Source organism: Entelurus aequoreus, linkage group LG11, assembly GCF_033978785.1.
Source record: "Entelurus aequoreus isolate RoL-2023_Sb linkage group LG11, RoL_Eaeq_v1.1, whole genome shotgun sequence".
Taxonomy (NCBI): Eukaryota; Metazoa; Chordata; class Actinopteri; order Syngnathiformes; family Syngnathidae; genus Entelurus; species Entelurus aequoreus.
This window is the reverse complement of record NC_084741.1, coordinates 9250420-9274419: the sequence shown is the minus strand read 5'-3', so window position 1 is coordinate 9274419 and position 24000 is coordinate 9250420. Positions and strand designations below refer to the sequence as shown.

The 24000-nt window shown below is 39.3% G+C and overlaps 1 protein-coding gene and 1 long non-coding RNA gene across 3 annotated transcripts in view; one reads left to right on the top strand and one right to left on the bottom strand.

Annotated features, from left to right (window-relative positions):
• The window catches only part of LOC133659736 (mitogen-activated protein kinase kinase kinase 5-like), a 60425-nt gene extending 36467 nt beyond the window's left edge, over positions 1 to 23958 (top strand). Inside the window, exons 12-28 of one of the 2 annotated variants that reach the window (XM_062062400.1) lie at positions 616 to 711; positions 4372 to 4456; positions 6047 to 6180; positions 6286 to 6413; positions 6550 to 6686; positions 8713 to 8818; positions 8895 to 9052; positions 9118 to 9316; positions 9386 to 9551; positions 16123 to 16288; positions 16368 to 16553; positions 18702 to 18807; positions 18875 to 19079; positions 19149 to 19255; positions 23273 to 23373; positions 23440 to 23516; positions 23611 to 23958. In XM_062062400.1, the coding sequence (XP_061918384.1) occupies positions 616 to 711; positions 4372 to 4456; positions 6047 to 6180; positions 6286 to 6413; positions 6550 to 6686; positions 8713 to 8818; positions 8895 to 9052; positions 9118 to 9316; positions 9386 to 9551; positions 16123 to 16288; positions 16368 to 16553; positions 18702 to 18807; positions 18875 to 19079; positions 19149 to 19255; positions 23273 to 23373; positions 23440 to 23516; positions 23611 to 23707 (2254 nt within the window). In that variant the 3' untranslated portion in view covers positions 23708 to 23958. The remainder of the gene's footprint in view (positions 1 to 615; positions 712 to 4371; positions 4457 to 6046; positions 6181 to 6285; positions 6414 to 6549; positions 6687 to 8712; positions 8819 to 8894; positions 9053 to 9117; positions 9317 to 9385; positions 9552 to 16122; positions 16289 to 16367; positions 16554 to 18701; positions 18808 to 18874; positions 19080 to 19148; positions 19256 to 23272; positions 23374 to 23439; positions 23517 to 23610) is intronic. The other variant, XM_062062401.1, reaches the window with a different exon arrangement.
• On the bottom strand, positions 20218 to 23725 carry LOC133659737 (uncharacterized). The gene is made up of 4 exons (XR_009827711.1): positions 23585 to 23725; positions 23212 to 23504; positions 20509 to 20628; positions 20218 to 20385 (listed from the first exon to the last, which is right to left on the bottom strand). It is a non-coding gene; the product is annotated as an uncharacterized LOC133659737 (long non-coding RNA).
• Positions 23959 to 24000: the final 42 nt, after the last annotated feature.

The following is a 24000-nucleotide window of genomic DNA, read 5'->3' as shown; positions in this document are numbered from 1 at the left end:
CTCAATAAGAATAATTCATCACTTGCAACTTTTAAAAACTGTGCATTTGTAATGAAACAGTTGAATGAATTCCCATGACATGTATTACATTCATGGAAACTGGAACATAAGTGCCCTAAAATAAAGGAGCTGGTCGGATCTATCAGTGAGGTGGTTGGCTCCAGTCAGATACATTTTTAGAAATGTCTGCATTACTTTATTGATAAATAATAGTTTATTGACGTTTACTAATACATTTTACAATTACCCATGTATGAGTTGCGATGCATCTAAAAATGGATGATGTCCCCCACCTGTACTGAAGACTGAAATGTACGGTGACCAAGCTTGGTTGTTTTGGCATCTTTCACAATGGAAATGCCATCAAATGCTTGCCACACTGACCTTAATCAAACAAACATGTCATTACCGCCATGGACCAAGAGGCTTTCACATGGCCTCTTGAACCCATCACCCACAGGGGGATCCAGTCTTAGGTCGGCAGAACGTGTTCCTGAGAACCCTTGTATGTGCCTCCACTGGAATTACAGAGAAAAAAACCATCCTTGTTGTCCATACAAGTTTGTTGACCGCAAGGCATTAATGCACCATTAAAAAACCTTCTCTCTCTCTCAGTGTGTCCAAAATCGATGAGCGGAGCTGCTTCCTGTACGTGCACTACAACTCTGATGACTTCCAGCTTTGCTTCCCCTCTGAGCTCCACTGCAAAGGGTGAGTGACCTGAAAGTTACGAATCCTCAACGTATTGATCCATTAAGTAGGTCAGTCCAGAGTGGCTAACGTGGAATGGTGCAATTTGTGTATGGTAAATGGGTTATACTTGTATAGCGCTTTTCTACCTTCAAGGTACTGTTGCGTCTAACCAGTCTTCCTCTCAGGGAATTAAAGTCACTGGCCAATCCCAAGTTCTTTCAGATGACATACATGTTGAGTAAGAAGGACCATCAAGACAGAATAGGAATATTATCAAGTTTTACTAAAGCTTTAGGAGACCAGTCCTACAGTCCGTTAATAGCAGCATCTAGAAGTGGTCTGAAAGCCAAACGGAAAGAGACAACTTATTGAATACGAAAACAGCCCCCACCCTGCCCAGAAAGGAATACAGCCTCATTGTTCTAATACTGATAAGGTAAAAAGGGAGTATGCTATACTCCCACAAGGTAAAGCACAGAGTTTACTTGCGGACATAAGATACAAGCAAAAAGAGTACACATGGGAAAATATTAGCTGCTTTAAACATGACTATGAATAAAGAAAGAACTCTTAGAAATATATGCATTCTCCACAGTACTCAAAGCACTTTGACACTATTTCCACATTCACACACCGATGGCGGGAGCTGCCATGCAAGGCCCTAACCACGAGCCATCAGGAGCAAGGGTGAAGTGTCTTGCTCAAGGACACAACGGACATGACGAGGTTGGTAGTAGGTGGGGATCGAACCAGGAACCCTCAGGTTGCTGGCACGGCCACTCTCCCAACCCGCGCCACGCCGTCCCCCGTATCATTAGATTTTTTTTTGTATACAGTACCGGCCAAAAGTTTGGACACACCTTCTCATTCAATGTGTGTTCTTTATTTTCATGACTATTTACATTGTAGATTGTCACATCACAACTATGAATGAACACATGTGGAGTTATGTAGTTAACAAAAAAAGGTGAAATAACTGAAAACATGTTTTATAATCTAGTTTCTTCAAAATAGCCACCCTTTGCTCTAATTACTGCTTTGCACACTCTTGGCATTCTCTCCATGAGCTTCAAGAGGTAGTCACCTGAAATGGTTTTCCAACAATCTTGAATTAGTTCTTAGAGGTCTCGAATGCCAAGAGAGTGCAAAGTAGTAATCAGAGCAAACGGTGGCTATTTTGAAGAAACTAGAATATAAAACATAACTCCACATGTGTTCATTCATAGATTTAATGCCTTCAGTGACAATCTACAATGTAAATAGTCATGAAAATAAAGAAAATGCATTGAATGAGAAGGTGTGTCCAAACTTTTGGCCTGTACTGTATGAATACCGTAATTTCCGGGCTATAAGCCGCACCTGACTATAAGCCGCACCAGCTAAATTTAGGGGAAAATACAGATTGCTCCATATATAAGCCGCACCCGACTATAAGCCGCAGGGTTTTGATGTGTAATTAGCGTAGTATATAGTGTAATTAGCGTAGTATATAGTGTAATTAGCGTAGTATATAGGGGTTCCTGCTACCACGGAGGGGATTGTCGGGACAGAGATGACTGTTTGGGAACGCAAAGCGTCCCATTTATTAACAATAAATCTTTCAATCAAACTTTCACATCTTTGACATGGCGAACAGCATTCGTGCAGAGTACAAATAATACAACGCTGCAAAGTAATACAAAGTGCTCGCTTGTACGTTATCAAAATAAGCAGCCTACCGGTATATGAAAAGTCAGTCTTTAATCATTGTGTCATCGTCTTCCTCCTGCGTACTAAAACCACCCAAATCCTCTTCGTCGGTGTCGGAGAAGAACAGGCCGTATATAAGCCGCACCCTTGTATAAGCCGCAGGGACCAGAACGAGGGGAAAAAGTAGCGGCTTATAGTCCGGAAATTACGGTAATTACTTTTTAAAAGTTAAACAAAAACTGAATAAAGTTTTGTTTTTCTCAAAACATCACTTAAAGGCCTACTGAAATGAAATTGTTTTTATTTAAACGGGGATAGCAGATCTATTCTATGTGTCATACTTGACCATTTCGCGATATTGCCATATTTTTGCTGAAAGGATTTAGTAGAGAACAAAGACGATAAAGATCGCAACTTTTGGTATCTGACAAAAAAAAGCCTTCTACATTCCTGTTGTGACTACCAAGAGAGTAAACATTGGGAAAGTTAGCCACCCTGCTAACCTAAACAATCTCATTCCTATTCTCTCCAAATCAAAGCCAACATGGAAGCCTGTCAATAACACCATCAGGATGGGTCTGCTCAATGTCAGGTCTCTGAATAGCAAATCATTTGTAGTCAATGATTTTATTACCACTTCTAAACTTGACTTTATGTTTTTAACTGAAACATGGCTGGAACAAAATAACAGTGCAAGCATTCTGATGGAGACAGCACCCCCCAACTATAACTTCATGGATATATGTACATGGGGGAAAAGAGGTGCTGCTATATTTAAAAACATGTTTCAGGGGAAACAGATGTCACTTGGTGATTTGACATCATTTGAATAGCTGTGTGCTGTGTTCAAATGCTCTCCCACTATAATAATTCTGCCCACATTAATCAACATTAAACTGCCTCAACTTGTTGCTCAGATTCAATAAAATGACAACATTTGTCTTCTACATATAAAAAGTGCAACATTAAACAGTTTCAAGTCAACTCATCATGCTTCATTTATTACAGTTTTTGGGAAGCCTGTAGTTGATTTTTATTATGTAAATGTTATATTGTTATCAACATGTGATAGCAGGGACCCTGCCATTGAAAACTAAGCTGCTACAAAAATAGTACAATAGCAATAGGAGAGACTATTCATCCCTGAACACCATGGAGTTCATGTAGGCTTAATGATGCACTTACATTATTATATCAACTATCAGAGACAGAAACTCTTCATTTAACATAATGTCCTTTTTTGCTGCTTCATCACAGCTCAATCAACACAGAAAAAGGTAAAGTGAAATAACAGACAGACAGGGCTTTGCTGTCCGTAACACACACACCGCAAAATGAGCTAACTTACGCTAAAAGCTAATTAGCCTTCACCTCAAGCCAGGACTGCGAGCGAGCTGAGCTGCAGTTTAAGTTTCTAGAAGGTCAACAGGCTCATAGTGATGTTACTAGTAGTTGACTGGGAGGTGTTTATTATCATTTGGGGAGAGTCCGCTGCCTGATGCTTACCTGCTAAACGCTAAGCACTGACTACATGCGCTCTGAATACGCACTGCTGATTGGCTGTTACCGCTCTGTATGTAACCAATCAGATGGTTGTGTGGGTGGGACAACGCTGGGTGCTGAGGCAGAAGAAGCAAAGCAGCTTGTTAAGACTTTAGCTTAGAAACTCGTTCGGTACACCTCCACACCGAACCGAAACCTCCGTACCGAAACGGTTCGATACAAATACACGTACCGTTACACCTCTATGTTTATATCATATATACTGTATAGTCTGCTAGAAAGCTTGATTGATTGATTGAATACATGTGTTCATCAGTCGTGTGAACTGTCACTTGGATAAAAACACTCTTGGTATTCACAGAACATGGTGAGGGAATGTTCTATGGGTCAAGGAAGACTGTGAGGAATCCGAGGGGCGAGTTGTATAAATATAGCAAAAAGACTTTAAGAGTGTCATCACACTTTCTTCCATTGTTGTCTCCTCAGTTTCTGTGAAGAGGTCAACTCTCTGCTCCATCAGGCCGAGGATGTCTCTCAGGACAGCAGCCACGTCACTGACGGAATACTGGAGGTGTGTCACTTTGTTCCATCAATGTGCGAGTGATTGCATGTTGAATAACAACATTGAAAAAGGTGCAAGGCCAGATTGTCCCTCTGCAGTCCTTTAGGACTTGCGCCACCTGGCCCCTATGTGGCCTGAAACATGAAATGTGCCTAAAATGACTTGGTTTTGTCCGCACCTGTACCGCCACGCCACATAGGTTTATGAACATGGGTTGTGTCTTCTTGTGTAATTGTTTAAATCAAGGGTGCCCATTACGTGGATGGTGGAGGGTGTGTCAGTCCATTGCCAGCCGGACATTCAAAAAATAGACCTTAAAATGAGCGATCATCAAGCTTCACCAAGATGTCACTTGATTGACATTCACGGCACCCGAGGGTCTTGTGAGATGACGCTGGCTGCTGCCAGATCATTATTAAGAAAAAACGACCGACAGGAAGGCGAGAAACACCTTTTATTTCAACAGACTCTCGTGTCGTATCTGCCGTCAAAACTCTAAAGACTGACTACACAGTTCCTATCTTCACAATAAAAGCGCTGCTTCATCCTGCCTGTGCTAACAAAATAAGAGTCTCAGAAAGCTAGCGAGCTACAGAGTTTGCTGCCAATGTATTTCTTGTAAAGTGTATAAAAAGGAGTATGGAAGTTGGACAAATAAGATGGCAAAAAGCAAGCACTTTCATGTGGTATTGGACAGAAAGGAGGACTTTTTTTTTCTCCTCCATTTGAAAATGTGGGACGTTATCATCACTAACTGTCTGATTCCAATCAATGCAAGTCATCACAATCAGGTAATACACCAACTTATATTCTTGTTTTATGAAAGAAAGGACATTTATATGTTAAACATGCTTGTATTATCATTAAACACATTTAACCTGTTAACAAAAACGTACATTTCATAAATAAATAACTATAAATTATATATATGAATGAGGTAGATCCCCTCCACTTGGCCTGCAGAAAAAGTGTGGGCACCCCTGCTTTAAAAAGGCTGAGTGGCCACATGCGTGGACAGCACCTTTTAGCTCGTATTTCCAAAATGGTGTACACTACTGAATTGGGGTCTTATGGCCGCTTATGTGGACACTTATACTGCCATCTGGTGGTGTCAGAAGAGTATAACATACAATGGAATTTGGAAGAAAAAAAAGTGTAAAAATAAGAATTAGCATGTAACTAAACAGGAAGTACACGTTTGTGTACTTATGGACTAAGTACATCATATCAAAAGATGATTCTTAGTTTTTATTCTAATTAGGGTCCAATAAGCCCAAATAGCAAAGAGAAATAAAATAGAACATGCTATAAGTTTACCAAACAATCTGTCACTCCTAATCGCTAAATCCCTTGAAATCTTATACGTCTAGTCTCTTACGTGAATGACATCAATAATATTATTTGATATTTTACAGTAATGTGTTAATCATTTCACACATAAGTCGCTCCTGAGTATAAGTCGCACCCCCGGCCAAACTACGGAAAAAAACTGCGACTTATAGTCCGAAAAATACGGTACCTCTAAAATCTCCTGTTACTATTCCAAATGTATTGCACGTGAAATGCTGCCAACGTCGTTATGTCCCTCTGGTCTTGCAGTACGTGTACGAGACTAACGAGAATGGCGACAAGGTGGTTCTCGGCAAAGGGACGTACGGCGTGGTGTACGCCGGGAGGGACCTGAGCAACCAAGTGCGCATTGCCATCAAAGAGATCCCAGAGAAGGACAGCACGTAAGAGGAAGTCTTATAGTCCTGTTCCATTCTCTCTATTCAGTTCTAGCACCACTTAAAAGCAAAAATACTGTATTAACTTAACCCTTTTATTTGTGTCCTTAGTTACTCCCAGCCTCTCCACGAGGAGATCCAGCTCCACAAGAGGCTGATGCACAGGAACATTGTCCAGTACCTGGGCTCCGTCAGTCAGGACGGTTTCATCAGGATCTTCATGGAGGAAGTACCAGGAGGTCTGCATCCAAACATGTTGACTTTTGAATAAGAAGGAAGTTGACTTTGCCAGGATTCATTCTTCACAACTCACTTCCTTTAAGTTGTGCAATAGCATTAAAGTTGTGACATGTTCAAATGTTCCTGTCCCGGCAGGAAGTTTGTCTTCTCTGCTGCGCTCCAAGTGGGGTCCTCTGAAGGACAACGAGACCACCATCATCTTCTACACCAAGCAGATCCTGGAGGGGCTCAGATACCTCCACGACAACCAGATAGTCCACAGAGACATCAAGGCAAGCACAGTTTTTCTATTTGTTTTTACTGCACACGTGTTTCACAAAACCCAAAAGCAGTGAAGTTGTCACGTTGTGTAAATGCTAAATAAAAAGAGAATACAACAAATCCTTTTCAACTTATATTCAATTGAATAAACTGCAAAGACAAGATACTTAACGTTCACATTGAGAAACTTTGTTATTTTTCGCAAATATTAGCTCATTTGGAATTTGATGCCTGCAACATGTTGCAATAAATACTGATAAAGTTGAGGAATGCTCATCAAACACTTATTTGGAACATCCCACAGGTGTGCAGGCTAATTGGGAACAGGTGGGTGCCATGATTGGGTATAAAAGCAGCTTCCATGAAATGCTCAGTCATTCACAAACAAGGACAGGGCGAGGGTCACCACTTTGTCAACAAATGCCTGAGCAAATTGTTGAAGAACAACATTTCTCAACAAGGAATTTAGGGATTTCACCATCTACGCTCCGTAATATCATCAAAAAGTTCAGAGAATCTGGAGAAATCACTGCACGTAAGCCATGATACTACGGACCTTCGATCCCTCAGGCGGTACTGCATCAAAAAGCGACATCAGTGTGTAAAGGATATCACCACATGGGCTCAGAAACACTTCCGAAAACCACTGTCACACTGCAAAAACTGAAATCTAAGTAAGATGAAATATGTCAAATAAGGGTGATGTTTGCTCATTTTCTGTCTGATAAGATCATTCTTCTCACTAAGCAGATTTGATGTTAGAGTGTTTTACTTGTTTTAAGTGTTTTGGTCCTAAATGATGTCAGTAAGATATTACAGCTTGTTGCTGAGATGTTATGACCTATATTGAGTAAAACATGCTTGAAACTAGAATATCAAGTGTTGTGTCATCAACACTCACAAGTAGAAAACTACTTTTTGAAAGTCATCATTTCTTACTTCTAGCATGAAAAAAAAAATCATGATGCCGAGTGCATGTCATGATGTCAAGATAATGGCACTAGCATTTACTTCATTTAAGAATATTTTTCAACATATTGAGCAAAAAGGTCTCTTTTTTTCCTACCAAGAAAAGTACACTTGTTATTAGTGAGAATATACTTATTTTAAGCTATTTTTGGGTTCATTGAGGTTAGCTAATTTGACTTGTTTTGGAAAGTCTTGACAAGCCAAATGTTCTTGTTCTATTGGCAGATAATTTTGCTTAGTTCAAATAAAATACCCCTAATTTTTATATCATTTTTTCTTGTTTTTGAACACTGACTTTTTGCAGTGCAGTAACTACAGTTGGTCGCTACATCTGTAAATGCAAGTTAAAACTCTACTATGCAAAGCCAAAGCCATTTATCAACAACACCCAGAAACGCCGTCGGCCTCGCTGGGCCCGAGCTCATCTAAGATGGACTCATGCAAAGTGTAAAAGTGTTCTGTGGTCTGACAAGTCCACATTTCAATTTGTTTTTGGAAACTGTGGACGTCGTTTCCTCCGGAACAAAGAAGTAAAGAACCATCCGGATTGTTCTAGGCGCAAAGTGTAAAAGGCAGCATGTGTGATGGTATGGGGGTGTATTAGTGGCCAAGACATGGGTAACTTACACATCTGTGAAGGCACCATTAATGCTGAAATACGTAAAATGAAGCCTAAAATACCAAAACGGAGACTGTTGAACAACTTAAGCTGTACATCAAGCAAGAATGGGAAAGAATTCCACCTAAAAAGCTTCAAAAATGTGTCTCCTCACTTCCCAAACCTTTACTGAGTGTTGTTAAAAGGAAAGGCCATGTAACACAGTGGTAAAAATGCCCCTGTGACAACTTTTTTTGCAATGTGTTGCTGCCATTAAATTCTAAGTTAATGATTATTTGGCAAAAAAAAAGAAGTTTCTCAGTGTGAACATGAAATATGTTGTCTTTGCAGTCTATTCTATTGAATATAAGTTGAAAAGGATTTGCAAATCATTGTATTCTGTTTTTATTGATCATTTACACAACGTGACAACTTCACTGGGTTTTGTAAAATGTATGTTTCTGCTGCAGGGGGACAACGTGCTGATCAACACTTATAGCGGAGTTTTGAAGATCTCCGACTTTGGAACCTCTAAGAGGTTAGCGGGGATCAACCCCTGCACGGAGACGTTTGCTGGTGAGATTGCTTGCAAGGCGGCAACATTGAAGTTGACAAATACACGGATGTCCAAAGAGTATTTACTGACCAATAGGAACTCTTCAGTACATGGCGCCAGAGATTATAGACCAGGGGCCTCGGGGGTACGGCAAGCCGGCGGACATATGGTCCCTGGGGTGCACCATCATTGAAATGGCAACAGGCAAAACCCCCTTCCATGAGCTGGGAAGTCCTCAGGCAGCCATGTTCAAGGTAAAGATGGACCAGGCTTAGTGTTCCACAGCCTGGAAGTACTAATCCCAATCCTCCAAGTCTAGGTCGGGATGTTTAAGATCCACCCCAAGGTTCCGGAGAGCATGTCAGACGAGGCCAAGAGCTTCATCATGAACTGTTTCGAGCCCGATCCAGACGACCGGGCCACAGCCACGGATCTGCTCAAGGACACTTTCCTCAGGTCGTCCCCCAGGAAGAAGACCAGAGTCCAGCAGCATTTTGATCCCCAAGACGTCTCTGCTGGTGGAACTTTGAATTGACACTCCTATGTGACCTCACAGCATATCTAACACATAGTTGTCTTTGTGACAGTTGACTACAATCGTAGCCTCTCAGTGCCAATCTCCATCCTTGTGGAGGACACAGACTCCTACCCGGACTCCATCGACTTGTCCTGCTCCCTGGACCTCAGGAATACTCTGTCCACCTTTACAGCCAACCTCTCTGAGAGCCCTTCCATCAACGGACAGTTCCTGCCGTGAGTAACTGAACATTATTGTAAGAAAAAAAACCCACAGTCCAATTATTCAACTGAACTGTTCTGGGGCCACGTTTTCAAAAAGCTTAGGAACTGAATTTTTCCTTCACTATTTTTCTTACGTTATATATAATGTGTTTACGCTACTCAAAGATCTTCTATATGACAGGAACGCTCTGCTGTTTTCAAGTACCTCGGATCATGTTTTGGTATTTGCGGTTAGTTTTGGACTCCCTCAGTTCCTGTTTTGTGCACCCTTGAGTTTGTTTTAGTTACCATGGTTGTTTATTATTTTTCACCTGCCTCTGATTGGTGTTCGGGGCACTCACCTGTTCCCCGAGCACTAATCAGAGGCATTATTTAAGCCTGCCTTTGCCGGTCAGCCGGCATGGCTTCTTTCTGTTACGTGTGGGGGGGCCGCATCTTGCTGCGAGGTTCGTTCCCCCGGGATGCAAACGGACCACTCCGGACAGGACGTGCAGGTAGGAACATCATTTATTTGTCGAAAGTCAAACAACAAAAACTGAAAACAAGCCAGAGGAAAAATGTGCCGATCGCATTCGAAGCTAAGGCTAACACTTAGCATAGGCAAGAAGACAAGCAATACTCATGTAACTGTAGCATAAGCAAACAAAGAAGCCAGGCCGACTGACCGGCAAAGGCAGGCTTAAATAATGCCTCTGATTAGTGCTCGGGGAACACTAATCATATATATATATAATGTGTTTACGCTACTCAAAGATCTTCTATATGACAGGAACGCTCTGCTGTTTTCAAGTACCTCCTGTCATGATCCGTGGCCCGGATCATGTTTTGGTATTTGCGGTTAGTTTTGGACTCCCTCAGTTCCTGTTTTGTGCACCCTTGAGTTTGTTTTAGTTACCATGGCTGCTTATTATTTTCACCTGCCTCTGATTGGTGTTCGGGACGCTCACCTGTTCCCCGAGCACTAATCAGAGGCATTATTTAAGCCTGCCTTTGCCGGTCAGTCGGCCTGGCTACTTTGTTTGCTTATGCTACAGTTCCGTGAGTATTCCTTGTCTTCTTGCCTATGCTAAGTGTTAGCCTTAGCTTCGAATGCGATCGGTACATTTTTCCTCTTCCTTGTTTTCAGTTTTTGTTACTGTCGGGTTCAAACACTGATGACATTTATTAAACAAGACAAGAGGCAAAGAATCAAACAGAGGCAGAATTCAATTTGGACTCAATATTGAGGAGAAAACGTGTCGAGCTGTAACCTCTTACAGTGTCACCCACGCTCTGCCAAAAGATTGCACTCCTTCTTTATTTGACTTTCTCCCCCCACCTGACCACAGCTGCTTCCAGAGGGAAGTGGGTCGTAAACAGCGTTGCCTTTGGTTACCGAACAGTTCAAAAGAAAAGGTCGTAAAATAGTTCAAAAAGAGTTCCATAAAATAGTTCAAAAAGAGTTCGTAAAATATTTTGTCTGGAAATTGGGCAGATCCTGCCATCTCTCCGCTTTGAAGTCACAGTGGGGTTTTACGAGCCTTCCTCCTGGTAGGCCCCAAAGACAGCTCCCGTCCCCCTGCCAGGAACTCCATGTAATACAAAGCTTTTGTGATAATTTAGAAACAATTATTCTAACAGTTACTTGTTTGACTTTCGACAAATAAATGATGTTCCTACCTGCACGTCCTGTCCGGAGTGGTCCGTTTGCATCCCGGTGGAACGAAGCTGCGACCCCCCCGCACGTAACAGAAAGATGCCAGGCCGACTGACCGGCGAAGGCAGGCTTAAATAATGCCTCTGATTAGTGCTCGGGGAACAGGTGAGCATCCCTAACACCAATCAGAGGCAGGTGAAAATAATAAGCAACCATGCTAACTAAAACAAACTCAAGGGTGCACAAAACAGGAACTGAGGGAGTCCAAAACTAACCGCAAATACCAAAACATGATCCGGGCCATGGATCATGACACCTCCTAAAAAAACCTAATTAAAAATGTTATATAATAGGAACTAGGGCTGGGTACCGGTATTATAATTAATGCTGGTGGTCATTTAGAAAGCGGTATATATTTGAGACAATATCGCCTTACAGGTGTCTTCTGATGTGCCTTTATTACGGCCGTTTGCTCTTCTCTGCGCCTGACAGACAAAGCACAGGGCATCCTAATTTGATAAAACCACCAATGATTTTAGGAGTTTATTACAAAATTACGCCATGACGAAAACACTGCTGATTTTAGGAATCTGCGGCAAAAATGCTAGTCAAATGTCATCTTTATAAAAGAGCATTGCTGTTTTTGAGGACTCTGCTCTAAAAATGCCAGTCAAATATCCTTTATATCAGTCCAGTTTGTACGCACGTACAACACTTAAGCCCTTCAGTATGTCAGTATGTGGAATTAAATGATGGAATGGATGAAGCAAAGAAATCAAACAATGTACTAATATGATCCACTTCAAGAAACTTTTCAAACTTAAAGTGTTTACAAAGTACAAAGAAGAAGAACCATGATAAACATTCTCAATTTATTTCATCCATCCATTCATTTTTTCAAAATAATCTTACTCATCTCACCACATGAAATGTAACTTACTTCACCGAGTATTATTTATCTATTTGTATTGTGATTACTTATGGAGTATATTGTGAATAAATTGAGAACAGGAAGTGAACAAAAGTTTTAGCAACTGCTATGTAAAAGAAAAGGGGTAGGATTCAATAAGCTCTGCTTCTTCCTACTCCTTTTCCAACATGTTGAAAAGACAAACTGGAAATTGTGATGTATCATGTTGTATGCTTGCATGTTCCAAATAAACTCAAACATTTTTACATATGCATAAAAAAATGTTTTATTTTGTATTTTTTTTAATTTAATTATGTAACGTTTATGACAACCTTTTTCCAAAACACAATATAGAATAAAATTGACTGTGGGAGCCGTTGCGTCTAACCAGTCTTCCTCTCAGGGAATTAAAGTCACTGGTCAATCCCAAATTCTTTCAGATGACATATGTTGAGTAAGAAGGACCATCAAGACAGAATAGGAATATTATCAAGTTTTACTAAAGCTTTAGGAGACCAGTCCTACAGTCCGTTAATAGCGGTATCTAGAAGCGGTCTGAAAATCAAACAGGAAGAGACAACTTATTGAACATGAAAACAGCCCCCACCCTGCCCAGAAAGGAATACAGCCTCATTGTTCTAATACAGATAAGATAAGATGGGAGTACTCCAACTCCCACATTCCAACGCTTCAAGGTAAAACACAGAGTTTACTTGCAGACATAAGATACAAGAGCAAAGTGTACACATGGGAAAATATTAGCTGCTTTAACCCTTGTGTGATGTTCGGGTCTGTGGGACCCGTTTTTGATTTTTATTAAAAGAAAAGTGATACAATTAATGAATTTTTGAAACTGAGACTCACTGACTTTGGCTCATTTTCTGTGAAGAACATATATCAGAATACATATTTAATGACATATTTAATTATTCTTTGGCTTTTAACACTATGTGAGTTGTGTGGTCCTCTGTACTCTGTGGTTTTTTTTGTTTTTTTTTATAAATTTTGATTTCTATTTACTGTTTTAATTGGTTTTTCCCTTTAAAATCGTTTTTTATCATATTTATTTTTATATTGTTTTTATATTGGTTCTATGTTTTTAATATTGTTTTTAGTATTATTTTTTATATTGTTGTGCAGCACTTTGGAAACATTTTTGTTGTTTAAATGTGCTATATAAATAAAGTGGATTGGATTGGATTGAATGGCCACACACCATACACCCCCCTACACATTTTTATAAGATGTCCGAATCCACTGGACCCGGGGGGGTAATAGAAATGTGGAAATTGATGTTTTGTGTACCACACACACACACACACATACACACACGCATGCATGTCTTGCCTACTTTGTGTGGACCCACGTTTGGTCAGTAGGTTGTGAGTAGGGATAATATCCGCCTGCCAATAGTATCGGCCGATAAATGCGTTACAATGTAATATCGGAAATGATCGGTATCGTTTTTTTTATTATCGGTATCGGTTTTTTTATTTTATTTTTTTTATTAAATTAACATAAAAAACACAAGATACACTTACAATTAATGCACCAATCCAAAAAACCTCCCTCCTCATTCACACAAAAGGGTTGTTTCTTTCTGTTATTAATATTCTGCTTCCTACATTATATATCAATATATATCAATACAGTCTGCAAGGGATACAGTCCGTAAGCACACATGATTGTGCGTGCTGCTGCTCCACTAATAGTACTAACCATTAACAGTTAATTTTACTCATTTTCATTCATTACTAGTTTCTATGTAACTGTTTTTATATTGTTTTACTTTCTTTTTTATTCAAGAAAATGTTTTTAATTTATTTATCTTATTTTATTTATTTTTTTTTTTTTTAAAGTACCTTATCTTCACCATACCTGGTTGTCCAAATTAGACATAATAATGTGTTAATTCCACGACTGTGTATATCGGTTGATATCGGTATTGGTTGATATCGGTATCGGTAATTAAAGAGTTGGACAATATCGGAATATCGGATATCGGCAAAAAGCCATTATCGGACATCCCTAGTTGTGAGAGCCCCCCTTTCCACTATAGCTAGAATGATGAAAAAAATATATCGAGCACTAGATGGGATTATTACCATGAATTGATTTACGTGGACCCCGACGTAAACAAGTTGAAAAACGTATTGGGGTGTTACCATTTAGTGGTCAATTGTATGGAATAGGTACTGTACTGTGCAATCTACTAATACAAGTTTCAATCAATCAATCCTCACTTCAGAATGCAAAACACACAAAGTAAAAAAAAAAAAATCACTTTTGTAGTTGTGAGGACCGACCGCTGTTGCTAGGTAGATTTGACCATACACACGCATAGTAGTAAGTTATGCGAGTTGGCCATTTTTAAGGACAGCAAACACACACACAACAGGCCTAGACAGGAGGAGGACAGAGTCTAGGTACACAGAACATCAGAGGGTCCAATGTGCGAGAAAATGAGAGCAGACAGTGTTGACAAACAATGTTGCAACCTTGTGTGGGAAGCGCAGGTGCAGAAACACAAAAGAAGAATCCCTGTGGGATGCAGAAACTGGCAGAGAAATTTTCCGTGCAACGTTCATATTGTTGTTGTTTGAAAAGTGAGGCATTAAAAGCCACAAAATGTCCATCAGACCCGCAAACGCTGGCTGAGTAACACCAATATGAACACCACACAAGGGTTAAACATGACTATGAATAAAGAAAGAACTCTTAAAAATATATGCATTCTCCACAGAGCCCATTTTGAAAATTCCTCGCGCCAACACTGTATATATAATATGTCAATATTCCATATATGTCGATCATTAGAGTTTGTCTAAGTCAGGGGTCACCAACGCGGTGCCCGCGGGCACCAGGTAGCCCGTAAGGACCAGATGAGTAGCCCGCTGGCCTGTTCTAAAAATAGCTCAAATAGCAGCACTTACCAGTGAGCTGCCTCTATTTTTTTAATTGTATTTATTTACTAGCAAGCTGGTCTCACTTTGCCCGACATTTTTAATTCTAAGAGAGACAAAACTCAAATAGAATTTGAAACTCCAAGAAAATATTTTAAAGACCTGGTCTTCACTTGTTTAAATAAATTCATACATTTTTTTACTTTGCTTCTTATAACTTTCAGAAAGACAATTTTAGAGAAAAAATACAACCTTAAAAATGATTTTAGGATTTTTAAACACATATACCTTTTTACCTTTTAAATTCCTTTCTCTTCTTTCCTGACCATTTAAATCAATGTTCAAGTAAATTTATTTTTTTTATTGTAAAGAATAATAAATACATTTTAATTTATTCTTCATTTTAGCTTCTGTTTTTTCGACGAAGAATATTTGTGAAATATTTCTTCAAACTTATTATGATTAAAATTCAAAACAATTATTCTGGCAAATCTAGAAAATCTGTAGAATCAAATTTAAATCTTATTTCAAAGTCTTTTGAATTTCTTTTAATATTTTTGTTCTGGAAAATCTAGAAGAAATAATGATTTGTCTTTGTTAGAAATATAGCTTGGTCCAATTTGTTATATATTCTAACAAAGTGTAGATTGGATTTTAAGCTATTTAAAACATGTCATCAAAATTCTAAAATTAATCTTAATCAGGAAAAATTACTAATGATGTTCCATAAATTATTTTTTTTATTTTTTCAAAAAGATTCAAATTAGCTAGTTTTTCTCTTCTTTTTTCCGGTTGAATTTTAAATTTTAAAAAGTCGAAATTGAAGATAAACTATGTTTCAAAATGTAATTGTCATTTTTTTCGTGTTTTCTCCTCTTTTAAACTGTTCAATTAAGTGTAAATATCATTAATTATTAATAATAACATAGAGTTAAAGGTAAATTGAGCAAATTGGCTATTTCTGGCAATTTATTGAAGTGTGTATCAAACTGGTAGCCCTTCGCATTAATCACTACCCAAGAAGTAGCTCTTGCTTTCAAAAAGGTTGCTGACTCCTGTGCTAAGTGTTGAGTAGAAGTGTGATATCATGGCAGCGTCCTGATCTGCCGCGTGGTGGTTGTCACGTCTGTGCAGCGTGCCAGAAGAGTTTCCTCTGGACATGAGCAGCCCCGCGTCCACCGGGGAGAACATGGGTCTGTTCATGCTGAGGAAAGACAGCGAGAGGAGGGCCACGCTGCACCGGGTGCTCAACGACGACATCGCCCTGGTGGTGGCCAACATACAGGAAGCTGTGCCTCAGGTAGGAAAACACCTGGCGGCTCAGTAAATGGACTTTTGTGTTCATGTTTTTGCTTTTGCCTGTTTTCTCCCTCTCCCAGTATGGCGAGGGGTCATCTCTGACTGAAGACCACATCAGCAAGCTCATCTGCTGCTTGCGAGACAACATCTGCTCTCCAGACAGGAAGCAGCTGACCAGCAACCTGCTCAGCCTCCAAGCCGCGCTGCTCTCTACTGCAGTGCCTCCAAACGGCCTGCAGGCGGTGCTGTTCAGCTTCCAGGATGCAGTAAGTTGATTTGTTTAAAAGCTACTTTTTAATTGACCAAGTGAAGCAGATCTACATCATTCATATATATATCATTTATGTTCATTTATTTATGAAAGAGAGGTTTTTGTTAAGTTCAATCAATCAATCAATCAATCAATCAATCAATGTTTACTTATAAAGCCCTAAATCACCAGTGTCTCAAAGGGCTGCACAAGCCACAACGACATCCTCGGCTCAGATCCCACATCACGGCAAGGAAAAACTCAACCCAATGGGATGCCAATAAGAAACCTTGGAGGGGACCACATATGTGGGGACCGGGCGACCTGTGCAATGGACGTCGAGTGGATCTAGCATAATATTGTGAGAGTCCAGTCCATAGTGGATCTAACATAATAGTGAGAGTCCAGTCCATAGTGGATCTAACATAATAGTGTGAGAGTCCAGTCCATAGTGGATCTAACATAATAGTGAGAGTCCAGTCCATAGTGGATCTAACATAATAGTGAGAGTCCAGTCCATAGTGGATCTAACATAATAGTGTGAGAGTCCAGTCCATAGTGGATCTAACATAATAGTGAGAGTCCAGTCCATAGTGGATCTAACATAATAGTGTGAGAGTCCAGTCCATAGTGGATCTAACATAATAGTGTGAGAGTCCAGTCCATAGTGGATCTAACATAATAGTGTGAGAGTCCAGTCCATAGTGGATCTAACATAATAGTGAGAGTCCAGTCCATAGTGGATCTAACATAATAGTGAGAGTCTAGTCCATAGTGGATCTAACATAATAGTGAGAGTCCAGTCCATAGTGGATCTAACATAATAGGCAAGGCAAGGCAGCTTTATTTGTATAGCGCTTTTCATACACAAGGCAGACTCAAAGTGCTTCACAGACAACAAAGTGAAATGAAAGAAAATAAAAGCAAAATTAAAATGCAGACAATAAAAATAAAAACAGTGCAGACGTTAAAAGTTAAAAGATTTAGCTGAAAGCTAAGGTGAACATAAAAGTCTTCAGTCTAGTTTTAAAAGTAGTGAGAGTCCAGTCCATAGTGGATCTAACATAATAGTGAGAGTCTAGTCCATAGTGGATCTAACATAATAGTGAGAGTCCAGTCCATAGTGGATCTAACATAATAGTGAGAGTCCAGTCCATAGTGGATCTAACATAATAGTGAGAGTCCAGTCCATAGTGGATCTAACATAATACTGTGAGAGTCCAGTCCATAGTGGATCTAACATAATAGTGAGAGTCCAGTCCATAGTGGATCTAACATAATAGTGAGAGTCCAGTCCATAGTGGATCTAACATAATAGTGAGAGTCCAGTCCATAGTGGATCTAACATAATAGTGAGAGTCTAGTCCATAGTGGATCTAACATAATAGTGAGAGTCCAGTCCATAGTGGATCTAACATAATAGTGAGAGTCCAGTCCATAGTGGATCTAACATAATAGTGAGAGTCCAGTCCATAGTGGATCTAACATAATAGTGAGAGTCCAGTCCATAGTGGGGCCAGCAGGAGACCATCTTGAGTGGAGACAGGTCATCAGCGCAGAGACGTCCCCAACTGATGCACAGATGTGTGGTCCACTCTTGGTCCCGACTTTGGACAGCTAGCGCATCATCTGTGGTCAAAAAAAGTCCTCCCTTCTGTCCAATACCACATGAAAGTGCTTGCTTTTTGCCATCTTATTTGTCCAGCTTCCATACTCCTTTTTATACACTTTACAGGAAATACATTGGCGGCAATACCAGCTTTAAGCGACTCTTATTTTGTCAGCGCAGGCAGGATGAAGCAGGGCTTTTATTGTGAAGACAGGAACTGTGCAGTCGGTCTTTAGAGTTGTGGCGGCAGGTACGGCGCGAGAGTCTGTTGAAATAAAAAGTGTTTCTGGCCTTCCTGTCGGTCATTTTTTCCTAATAATGATGTGGCAGCAGCCAGCGTCATCTCACAAGACCCTTGGGGGCCGTGAATGTCAATCAAGTGACGAAAGCGATGTCATTGTGAAGATTGATGATCTCACATTTTTAGGTCTATTTTTTTAATGCCTGGCTGGCGATGGACTGACACACCCTCCACCATCCACCGCTAGCTCACCATCCACATAATGGCCACCCCTGTATTGTGCACTAGATAATGCTGTCTACTGTTGGTCGCAGGTGAAGAAAGTGTTGAGGCAGCAGCGGGTGAAACCTCACTGGATGTTTGCCTTGGACAATCTGCTGAGACAGGCGGTGCAGGACGCCATCACTGTGCTTCTCCCAGGTCAACTTAACTCACGTGGGTCTTCCCTTGCTTGGTGGAGGTCATAACTTGCTGCTGCGTCCCCCAGAACTGAAGCTCCAGCTGCAGTCGTCGTTCGAGGCGGAGGAGAACACGCCTGAGGAGCAGCAGCCCCTCCTCCCAGGCAGCCACCCCGCACAGTCTCACCAGTCGGCACCTGTGGACGAGACCAGGTCACAGCCCACGAAAGCCACCCTGGACAGCTACTGTCCACTCAGTGACCAACTGAAAGACCTCCGGATAGAGACTAAAAGGTAGATATTTGTTCATGTCCGTGCTGTATCGATGAAGAAGACCATGACCGTGTATGGTGTGTGTTTGAGACTGCTGAGGTTGCTGAGTGACAAGGAGAGAGAGTACCAGGACCTCCTGCTGACTTCAGTCCAGCACAAACAACAACACATCCATGCTCTCAGGACTAATTCTACAGGTATGACATTTTGTTTTTATTCATTGTTGTCAAACAGCCTGGAGTTATGCCTTATTATTTGTATATTGTAATAATGCCCACCAAGGGCTTAATACCTTTAATATGCTTTGTTTACGCAAAGTAATTAATGTCCTTAATCAAATTAATCTAGCAGGCGAGTCCAAGGAAGACATCATGGAACTTTGGTGCCGATCAAAAAAACGTTTTATTTATCATTGAAGAGACAATGTCTTCTTCTCGTATAGATGTTTGACAGCTGGCTGGTTTCACAACGTCTTCTTCTCGTATAGATGTTTGACAGCTGGCTGGTTTCACAACATCTTCTTCTCGTATAGATGTTTGACAGCTGGCTGGTTTCACAACATCTTCTTCTCGTATAGATGTTTGACAGCTGGCTGGTTTCACAATGTCTTCTTCTCGTATAGATGTTTGACAGCTGGCTGGTTTCACAACGTCTTCTTCTCGTATAGATGTTTGACAGCTGGCTGGTTTCACAACGTCTTCTTCTCGTATAGATGTTTGACAGCTGGCTGGTTTCACAACGTCTTCTTCTCGTATAGATGTTTGACAGCTGGCTGGTTTCACAATGTCTTCTTCTCGTATAGATGTTTGACAGCTGGCTGGTTTCACAACGTCTTCTTCTCGTATAGATGTTTGACAGCTGGCTGGTTTCACAACGTCTTCTTCTCGTATAGATGTTTGACAGCTGGCTGGTTTCACAACGTCTTCTTCTCGTATAGATGTTTGACAGCTGGCTGGTTTCACAATGTCTTCTTCTCGTATAGATGTTTGACAGCTGGCTGGTTTCACAACGTCTTCTTCTCGTATAGATGTTTGACAGCTGGCTGGTTTCACAACGTCTTCTTCTGGTATAGATGTTTGACAGCTGGCTGGTTTCACAACGTCTTCTTCTCGTATAGATGTTTGACAGCTGGCTGGTTTCACAACGTCTTCTTCTCGTATAGATGTTTGACAGCTGGCTGGTTTCACAATGTCTTCTTCTCGTATAGATGTTTGACAGCTGGCTGGTTTCACAACGTCTTCTTCTCGTATAGATGTTTGACAGCTGGCTGGTTTCACAACGTCTTCTTCTGGTATAGATGTTTGACAGCTGGCTGGTTTCACAATATCTTTGCAGCATAGACTATTTTGGTTACTATCCATTATAATGCTGCATAATTCTACATTGTGTTGTGGTCTACTGTCCATGACACACGATGACATCATCAGTGTTTATCAGCTGGTGTACTTACCGGTCTATGGCGGCCACGTGCTCGGCTTCAGGCTTTCAGGTTTCTGCCTGACTGGTTTGTCGGGGGTGTAGTCCTCCTCATCACCATCTCACAACATGACTTCATGAATATTCACAACATCTGCAGGGACTTCAATGTTACTTACTAAGGAACATGTTTTTCATGTTTCAATGTTATTTCATATCTTACTAAGGAACATGTTTCAATGTTATTTCATATCTTACTAAGGAACATGTTTCAATGTTATTTCATATCTTACTAAGGAACATGTTTCAATGTTATTTCATATCTTACTAAGGAACATGTTTTCATGTTTCAATGTTATTTCATATCTTACTAAGGAACATGTTTCAATGTTATTTCATATCTTACTAAGGAACATGTTTCAATGTTCTTTCATATCTTACTAAGGAACATGTTTCAATGTTATTTCATACCTTACTAAGGAACATGTTTCAATGTTATTTCATATCTTACTAAGGAACATGTTTCAATGTTATTTCATATCTTACTAAGGAACATGTTTTCATGTTTCAATGTTCTTTCATATCTTACTAAGGAACATGTTTCAATGTTCTTTCATATCTTACTAAGGAACATGTTTCAATGTTATTTCATATCTTACTAAGGAACATGTTTCAATGTTATTTCATATCTTACTAAGGAACATGTTTTTCATGTTTCAATGTTCTTTCATATCTTACTAAGGAACATGTTTCAATGTTATTTCATATCTTACTAAGGAACATGTTTCAATGTTCTTTCATATCTTACTAAGGAACATGTTTTCATGTTTCAATGTTCTTTCATATCTTACTAAGGAACATGTTTCAATGTTATTTCATATCTTACTAAGGAACATGTTTTTCATGTTTCAATGTTCTTTCATATCTTACTAAGGAACATGTTTCAATGTTCTTTCATATCTTACTAAGGAACATGTTTCAATGTTCTTTCATATCTTACTAAGGAACATGTTTTCATGTTTCAATGTTCTTTCATATCTTACTAAGGAACATGTTTCAATGTTATTTCATATCTTACTAAGGAACATGTTTCAATGTTCTTTCATATCTTACTAAGGAACATGTTTCAATGTTCTTTCATATCTTACTAAGGAACATGTTTCAATGTTCTTTCATATCTTACTAAGGAACATGTTTCAATGTTATTTCATATCTTACTAAGGAACATGTTTCAATGTTATTTCATATCTTACTAAGGAACATGTTTCAATGTTCTTTCATATCTTACTAAGGAACATGTTTTCATGTTTCAATGTTCTTTCATATCTTACTAAGGAACATGTTTCAATGTTATTTCATACCTTACTAAGGAACATGTTTCAATGTTATTTCATACCTTACTAAGGAACATGTTTCAATGTTATTTCATACCTTACTAAGGAACATGTTTCAATGTTATTTCATACCTTACTAAGGAACATGTTTCAATGTTATTTCATATCTTACTAAGGAACATGTTTCAATGTTCTTTCATATCTTACTAAGGAACATGTTTCAATGTTCTTTCATATCTTACTAAGGAACATGTTTCAATGTTCTTTCATATCTTACTAAGGAACATGTTTCAATGTTCTTTCATATCTTACTAAGGAACATGTTTCAATGTTCTTTCATATCTTACTAAGGAACATGTTTCAATGTTCTTTCATATCTTACTAAGGAACATGTTTCAATGTTTTTTCACATCTTACTAAGGAACATGTTTCAATGTTTTTTCACATCTTACTAAGGAACATGTTTCAATGTTTTTTCACATCTTACTAAGGAACATGTTTCAATGTTTTTTCACATCTTACTAAGGAACATGTTTCAATGTTTTTTCACATCTTACTAAGGAACATGTTTCAATGTTTTTTCACATCTTACTAAGGAACATGTTTCAATGTTCTTTCATATCTTACTAAGGAACATGTTTTCATGTTCTTTCATATCTTACTAAGGAACATGTTTTCATGTTTCAATGTTATTTCATATCTTACTAAGGAACATGTTTCAATGTTATTTCATATCTTACTAAGGAACATGTTTCAATGTTCTTTCATATCTTACTAAGGAACATGTTTTCATGTTTCAATGTTATTTCATATCTTACTAAGGAACATGTTTTTCATGTTTCAATGTTCTTTCATATCTTACTAAGGAACATGTTTCAATGTTATTTCATATCTTACTAAGGAACATGTTTCAATGTTCTTTCATATCTTACTAAGGAACATGTTTTCATGTTTCAATGTTCTTTCATATCTTACTAAGGAACATGTTTTCATGTTCTTTCATATCTTACTAAGGAACATGTTTTCATGTTTCAATGTTATTTCATATCTTACTAAGGAACATGTTTCAATGTTCTTTCATATCTTACTAAGGAACATGTTTCAATGTTCTTTCATATCTTACTAAGGAACATGTTTCAATGTTATTTCACATCTTACTAAGGAACATGTTTCAATGTTATTTCATATCTTATTAAGGAACATGTTTCAATGTTATTTCATATCTTATTAAGGAACATGTTTCAATGTTCTTTCATATCTTACTAAGGAACATGTTTCAATGTTATTTCACATCTTACTAAGGAACATGTTTCAATGTTCTTTCATATCTTACTAAGGAACATGTTTCAATGTTATTTCACATCTTACTAAGGAACATGTTTCCATGTTATTTCATATCTTACTAAGGAACATGTTCTTCATGTTTCATGACCCTGAATCCTTGTTGGACCGTCACTTTGAAAGCAGAAGTTGTGTCGACTGTCCAGAGGAGGAGTGGCCAGGACGTGGATGACATGGTGCGCTGGCTGGAGGCGGTGCCTGTGGATCACAACACTGTTGACAAGGTGATTCAGCGCTGCGTGATCCCTGTTTGATACCTCTCTAACTACTTCCTGTTCCTGTGCACCCAGTTGGTGTCTCATGAGTTCAGCTTGGACTGCCTGCTCCACTTGGCCTGCAGGGATGACCTCATGTACTGTGGGATAAGGTGAGCACGGAATGGCGTTACCTTTTTCAGACATGTTTATTAGCCAGGTGTCCAATTAGATGTCTGACCTGTTTATGTCCCACTTATGTTGCAGAGGCGGCATGTTGTGTCGCATCTGGGCGGCCATCAGCGCTCACAGGAAGTCTGAGTGCAGTACTCACCACCAGGACAGTGGTGGCGCTCTACTTTGACACTGTAGTGGACAGGCTGGTCCTGCAAGTTTTTGTAATTGAACACATTTTATGTGTAAGAACTGTAAGATGTTGCACTCTCAGGGTTATTTTGTTATGCTTGCAACAAAAAAACTTGGATTGAAAAGTGTCACTTTTGTTTAGATGAGAGTAAGTAAGTTATTACTACTGTACATGTTTGGTAGATTGCCTTCAGATGTAGCAAACACTAATATTTTTATGCTCATTTGTTTTGAGTTTGCTGCAGTAAAACACATATGTATCAATGTTATGTATCAATACATATATGTATC